The following is a 7,496-nucleotide window of genomic DNA, read 5'->3' as shown; positions in this document are numbered from 1 at the left end:
TATATTTCACTGAAGATGGCACAGCACCAAAACCCGTTTGTCTTCAAAAGTAGTTGAACAATACGCTGCCTTAACGTCAAAGAGAAAAAAGATTTGAAATTTTGATATGATGGCAAACCGGTTTAAGCGTTGTTCCATTCTTTGAAGAAACAAACGAAAAATTACACTGAAGATAGATCAACGCCAAAACCAGCTTCTCTTTAAATCTTATTTGGCATGGATTGCCGGAAATAGTCACAATTGTGTTTCGAAGACAAAGCGGTATACGGGTTGTACCATCCTCAGTGTCTGAATAAAAAGTGGCGCCGAAGATGGCGTAACGCTTCTCCTTTAAACCAAATTTGATAGGGGATAACGAAAATGGTAAACATTTTTTGTTCGAAGATAAAGCGGTATCGGGGTTGTACCATCTTCAGTGCCAGCAAAATAAGTTTCACTGAAGAGGGCACGGCGTCGAACCCGCTTCCGCTTCAAACCAAATTTGAGAAGTAATGAAGGAAAATCTTTCCAAGGTATAATGTACTATTTTATTTCACTACAGTCTGTTAAACCTTCTCAATCTACTTATCATTCTGACAGCCTCACGTCAGTTCTTATCTGTCAATTTTCAATCAAGTTTTTATTAATCAGCCGCTGCTTATCGACAAAGTGTACGATGCTGTAAATTTTCAATACTACGTTGTAAGCAGTTGGCAGTTCGTTTGAATATTTAATGTTTAGTGCATATATAAGTTGGGCCGTGAACGCTTTGTTTTCTAAAGTATAAGTCTAAATATTATCTAACATTTGATATGGAACGTTCCACATTTCCAAAAACGAAGACCTGGAATAGCACATTAAAAATAATATCAATACGAAAATACATACTTGACTACCTTTCAGTAGGCTTTAAGTGCAACGTCTAATCTGTGTTCAACAGCAGCGACGAGCTACAGTAATGTCGCGTCTTTCGCACATCAGGTTCTTCGTTGCCTTCCTTTGTGTCGGCTGCATCTATGCACCGACTTCGGTGCGTGCCGCGCGTATACTCGGCTTCTTTCTTTCACCATCACCTTCGCATCTACGCATACATTGTGCCATTGCAGACACACTCAGCGAGGCAGGACACAATGTCACGGTGTTGTCGTCGACCACGAATCCTTTCAAGCACGGAAAGTACAACTATATACAATTGAATTTGCCGCTATTTCCCAAAGACTTTCTCAGCCGTTTGGTTAAAAGAGAGCAATCCTTCCTAACACGTTATCCAATGTTCATTGACGTTGTCACCAGTTTCGCCAATCAATCGTTTGCCAATCGGCGTTTGAAACAATTTCTTGCCACACATGGCGAGGGCAGTTTCGATCTCGTTGTGCTGGGTTATTTTATGAACGATTTTCATTTGGGTCTGAGCGCACATTTTAAGGCACCATTGGTGGTCTCTTATATGGTTCAACCCATATTTGCGGTGCATGATTTGGTGAAGAATCCTATAGAGACCGCTTATGTGCCGACTCTATTTAGTGAAGGCAAACAGCCGCTGGACTTTTGGGGACGTGTACATAATTTTGTGGTGGCCGCTTTTGAGACGTTCTACATAACGTCGAAGGTGGAATGGGATTCGCAAAAGTATTACGAGTGAGTTAAAGTTTCAGTGATTGGAAGTTTAGTGTGTCAAAATTAAGATTGGAAAGCCGACCATTTGTTTTGCTCAAACATCAGTATGGCGCTCTTGATTACTAGAAATTTTGCTCAAAAAATGATCGATGATACCAGCAAAGTTTTTTTTAAGTAGTACATTTCGAGCTACTACGAATTCGCAAATATGAGATCAAATACAATATGTTCTCAGAAGGGCCTGGAGAAGAATAGTTTCTCGTACCAACCCGGGGGATTTCTAGTTTCAAACGGGCTTGAAGCTGTCTACTTCGTTATTCCCTCTCTGCGGACTTAGTGGTAGTCGTTTTGTGGAAGATATTGATCCGAATATTTATATTGAAACGATATTTCGTCATTCCTTAATAAACCCGACTTGGAGACGAAACGGTTTCGGCGTTGTATCATCTTCAAGGGCATCACAAAGCGCCTAATTCGTCAAGCTATCAGGAATGGATTTCTAGTTTTTTTTTAAGTTTATGTGTCGTTTTGCAGGGCTATAAGTGCTCCCAAGTTTGATAAGATAAGACTATTTGCTTTATATGTTCTCCTGCCTGCGAAGAGCAATGTGGGGTAAATTAGGTTTATTTAGGTCTCACCAAAGCTCTAATTGTATCCAACTCGCAGAAGTAAAAAAGTTTTAAGCATCGTTGATGGGCTGATTAGACATCGTACTCCTACATGAGTTCATATAGTAGTATGCATAGTTTTCTTCATTGTCGGTGGTGGATTTATCAAGGCAGTAGAAAGGCATTACTTTTCCTGAAAAGCCTTCGTAAACTATGCGTAAAATAAATTTTTAAGGGATTTTGAGAGCTTACCGGCGATACTCACTTCTAGAATTAAACTTTAGCTGAGTATATAACAAAAAATACTCTATATGTAGCGTCAGGACCTAATATTACTTCTGAAGTATTTCTGCAAAGCTTTTATTTTCTCTTTCGTCGAAACCCTGAACATTCGTATCACGTTAAACAAAGTACGGGCACAGTAAAGTTGGTTTTTACGGAGGAGATGGTGCAGGAGAATCAACGCTTTGCGGGGACCTACTAAAAACGTCTACAAATAGTGCTTTCTGAGCTGCTACGGCACGCTAAAGAGATCCCTTTGATCTTTACATTCTATAGCTTATCTACCGACTGCACTAATACCTCTTTTCTTTTTCTTCTCTTTTCAGCTACAACTTCCCTCCAGATCGTTATCCTCCACTGGAAGAAGTGCGCAAGAATGTCTCACTCGTGTTTACCAATCACCACTTCAGCCAAGGACCGATACGTCCAAATGTGCCCAACTTAATCGAAATTGGTGGCATACAAATTAAGGAGAAGCCCGATTCACTACCAGCTGACATTGCCAAAATACTCGACGAATCAAAAGAAGGTGTGATCTATTTTAGTTTGGGTACCAACATACAAGGCTCACATCTTACCAAGGAAAAGACGAAAATCATATTCAATGTCATCTCAAAACTACCCTACAAAGTCTTGTGGAAATGGGGCGAACAAGATCGTCCGGGACAAGCAAAGAATATTATCTACAAAGAATGGCTGCCACAAGATGACATACTCGCACATCCTAACATCAAACTCTTCATCACGCATGGCGGCATGGGCAGCGTTGTGGAGGCGCAATATCATGGCGTGCCTATGGTGGGTATACCACTATTCGGCGATCAGCCATCAAATATGGCAAATGTTGAGCGTTCAGGTTATGGTCTATCTGTGGATTATCTAACTTTAACTGAGGAGAGTCTTAATACAGCCATACAAGAGGTGCTTAACAATCCCAAATACACAAAAACGGTGCGTGATTTCTCACGCTTATATCGTGATCGTCCGATGACGCCGCGACAGACGGTTGTCTATTGGACCGAGTATGTAATACGTCATAATGGCGCCAAGCACATGCAATCGCCGGCAGTGCATATGAATCGCTGGCAATTAATGTCACTTGATGTGATCGGTTTTCTGTTGGCTATTTTATTCGCAGTTGTGGCGGTTTTCGTGAAGATTTGTAAGCTCTTGTGCTGCCGTGACAAAAAGGGTAAAGAGACGAAGTTGAGCAAAACTAAGCAAAAGAACAAAATGCAGTAGAAAGCGTAGATGGTGAAACGACTTCGTAATCTTCACAGAGATTCTGGATATTTTAAAAGCAAAATAGTCGAGCAATACGCTTAGCTTTTTTTGAAGCCAAATTAGCAACTTTGTTTTACGAGTTACCGAAAGACAAGCAACAGTAATTTTTTGATAATTAATTTGAATATTAGCTTAGTACATTAACTATACATTATTGTTAATATATTTTTAATAAATAAATATTTTTACGATGATTTTAAAATAAAAATTACAGGAGAGATCTCATCCGATGGAGGTCCCTACGAAATTGCGAACCCTTACTGCAGATGGATAGCCCCGAATCCAGCGGTCGCAAATGGTAGGTAGGAAGGAATGTAGCGATTGTATCTGTGCATTTCCTATAAAACAAAATGCTTCTAGATCTCTTGAAAGTGTATTAGAAGATATCTTTTCTTCAAGGAATAAACTTGTAGTCAATCTATTCCATAACCAGGCCTCTGAAGCAATTCAGTTCTGATATTAATTTCTGTTCGGGATCATTGATGAAGAGACACATTTTGCTCTTGATGATGGAACACCTTCATTGAGTACTCAGCTGAAGGAGTTAATTTGTTCAGACATTTTTTTCTTTTTAAAAGAAACAAGAATTGTGTATTCGTTAAACGATCTTGAGCATATAGAACCTTGAAGCTTTCCAAACCAAATTGTGCACACGCAACAAATTTAAAGGATGAGGAAGATAGACTCCGAAAACCTTTACAATACCACTAAAAGTGCATGAACACAAATATTAGCCCCTTCAAAGCAGCTTTACGAGGCTAAGGTAGATGTATTTGAAAAGAGACCAAAGTATCCATGAAGAGCGAAGTCATTGCATTTTTAATATTTCTTTAGCTGGAAACTTCCAGAGCTGCAGTCTTCAACCAGATAGCAATCCAATTATATTCAATGATATCGAACCAACATTCAAGAAATCGTCAGAGTTTTGGGTTTAGAGCTGTTTTTGACAATCTGAAACGACTTCTGTACAAATCTTTCCAATATCGTAGGCCCCTGGAGGTCTAAAATGCCATTGGTGCCTGCCATTGGATCTACTTCATCGAAAATCTTCGGTAGGATAAAAAAGTATGTCCGTACCGGTTTCCAGCCTCCGATGGAAAGTTGGGCGTGAGCAATGAAGCTCGCAATTTTCTTGAATTTCGCACACTTTCTTGTCAGAAAATTATTTGCACTACGACAATCGTTGTAAGGTGCTAACTGAGCGCCAGTTCTTGGCTCTACATTTAGACGCGGAAAGCTTTGAGAACGCTCTTATCCTATCTTTTCTGCCTTTAATGGGAGAAAAACTCATCTTACGAAGAGAAACGATTGCCACGCCAGCTCAAATTGGATCTTTTCGCAGTATAATACCTCTAGACTAAGTCTGAACTAACCAGGCTTTTATGAAAAATCTCCAAGAGGGTGCGTGTCTAAGCTTTGGCGATTCGATGGACGAATAGTTTTTTTTTGTTATAATTATATTATTTATTTAAATGGAATGTGTGCTGTTTTAGAGGGAGGTCGCTATGCGCCTGTTACACCTTGTATGTATTCATTGGGAGCGAGCACTGGGGGCTCAAAAGTAAAGGCTGCGGGTTGAGCCGCCTCGTTTTGCTTTGAAAAACCCCGCTTTGGGATAAAAAATTTAAACTATGTCTGTAGAATATTTCACTAACCAGTTGAGAATTACAAGCACAATCAATGGCTAATGAAACAAACGAAGGAAAATTGTTCATAGTTTAAGTCACTTAAACAATGCGTAATTTTTCATAAAAGGCCCAAGGTCTGGTTTAAAGAACCGGCCTAGAAATATTTTAAATATGGTTCCAAAACAATCCGAAGATTATTTCGAAATACTTTTAACAAAATACGACAATCAACCCAAAAAACATTTCGAACAAATCCCGTACACAATCCAAAATAGTATCAACATGAGCTTATAGCAATCCCAATATGCCCCCGGTATATGCAGTCTCAAAATCGTGCTTTAGACAATATTTAATATCTCCCAAAATGGTCCCGAAAATAGTCCGGATATGATTGGGTGATACTACCATATAATTGTCCCCAGATATCCCAAAATTTATGCGAAATCTGTGCAGAGATAATTTAAAAAGTGTTCCGAAATATTCCGAAGATAGTCTCGAAATCGATTTTCAAATCAGTGCCGAAATGCTTTAGAGATGCGCCCTGAAATGATATGGAAATGTCCCGAAATTATCCGAATAACAATCCCGAGATAATGCTGACAATAATCCCAAAATTATCTGGGATTTGCCCCAATATTTCCAAAGTATCAACGAATATGACTGTGACGTCTGAAAGTGCCTATGGCCGTATTTGGATTGCAAATACCGAATTTTCTTCTCAAACTAAACAAAAACTTATCTAAAGTGCGATTACTTGCGAGCTGTATCACAGGACTTACTGCTATCCGCACCGATACTTCGACGATTTTGTAAACTAATTAGTTCCCAATGAAGGGGCTTATAGTATTTAAGCGGGAAGGCATACCTGGCGGTCACCGTGGTTTTTGGTAGCGTGATTGACTAACACACAAAAGGTTACGGGTTCAATTTCCGATAGAAGCAACATCAAATACTTTAGAAAATAATTTCTTAGAAGGGGTTGCTCCTCAGCAATAATTTGACATGTCCCGGGAGAAGCAGCATCAAATACTTGAGAACATATATTTCTCTAGAAGGGGTTGCTCCTCAGCATTAATCTAGCATTTCTGCCTCAGTAGGCAAAATTGAAAGAAAAGTTCATCTTACGACGTATTGTATTTATTATTTACCTTACGGCATACTTATCATAAGCGGCGACTAAGACCCAACGATGCGAAAGTTCCAAAAATCGGTCCCCCGACAGTCGGGCTGGTACTAGAAAGTACCATTTGGCACACATCCGAAAAGAATAGGAATCACTACAACGGCAGGTGTGAGAGCGGTAGTCTGGACGGTTTTAAGGATACAGTCACCCATTTGTTCTGCGAGTGTCAAACCCTAGCGAACATGAGGTTCCGAATTTTGGGCAATTTTGTGCTGCCCGACCTAGGAGCGGTGTCAAAATGCTTCTTAAAGGACATCAGAAGGTTTATTGATCTAGCCAAATGGTTTGAATAAGCATGCAGGAATGTACCCTGTGTAATGGGTTCCAGAAGCGTGTGCATCAAAATGGCGCCTAGAGCGTTGCTTCGGACCGGTCTTTTCAGCCGAGCGGCACAGTACCCAACGGTGCCGTATTCATATCACAGTGAAGAATAATATTTTCGCGTTGAAGTGTGGAAAAATTCTATGCACGTTCCCTATGTCTTTCCGGAAATCCTTGGCTCTTGCAGTGGATTGGCGTCTCTAAATTTAAGAATTTCACGACTGCTCTATGAAGAAGGACATTCCTTGAAGTTTTAAATTGTGTCCTTTTTTAGTGAAATATGTGATACAATGTAAAAGCGGTCGGTAAACCTTCTTTAAGCCTTAAAGCCAAGTAGCTTCTGTTCTAAATACGACGAATCTTTGTGCAGCAAACTAAATAAAAAATTCAAAAATCCACACAACTTTACAAAGCGACTTCTGTGATTTTTATTGGCCAACTTAAATTCCTTTACAAGTCAGCTTCAATCATATTTACACTGAACAAACAACAAAATTCCATTGCAATACCCATAGGATATGGGATCAGCAGACGAGGTAAGCAAACACAAATAGTAATGCAGAGAGCGAAAATAAAATATAAAACATTTTAAAT

At 39.6% G+C, this 7,496-nt stretch overlaps 1 protein-coding gene across 1 annotated transcript; it reads left to right on the top strand.

Annotated features, from left to right (window-relative positions):
- Positions 1-695: 695 nt before the first annotated feature.
- On the top strand, positions 696-3,978 carry LOC137247608 (UDP-glycosyltransferase UGT5-like). Its single transcript, XM_067778585.1, has 2 exons — positions 696-1,617; positions 2,813-3,978. Exons 1-2 carry the CDS (start codon positions 938-940, stop codon positions 3,726-3,728), a joined length of 1,596 nt encoding a protein of 531 aa, XP_067634686.1. The 5' UTR covers positions 696-937; the 3' UTR covers positions 3,729-3,978.
- Positions 3,979-7,496: the final 3,518 nt, after the last annotated feature.

This window comes from Eurosta solidaginis, chromosome 4 (assembly GCF_040869045.1).
Source record: "Eurosta solidaginis isolate ZX-2024a chromosome 4, ASM4086904v1, whole genome shotgun sequence".
Lineage (NCBI taxonomy): Eukaryota > Metazoa > Arthropoda > Insecta > Diptera > Tephritidae > Eurosta > Eurosta solidaginis.
Note: the sequence above shows the minus strand (reverse complement) of the source record. Positions and strands in the feature narration are given on the sequence as shown.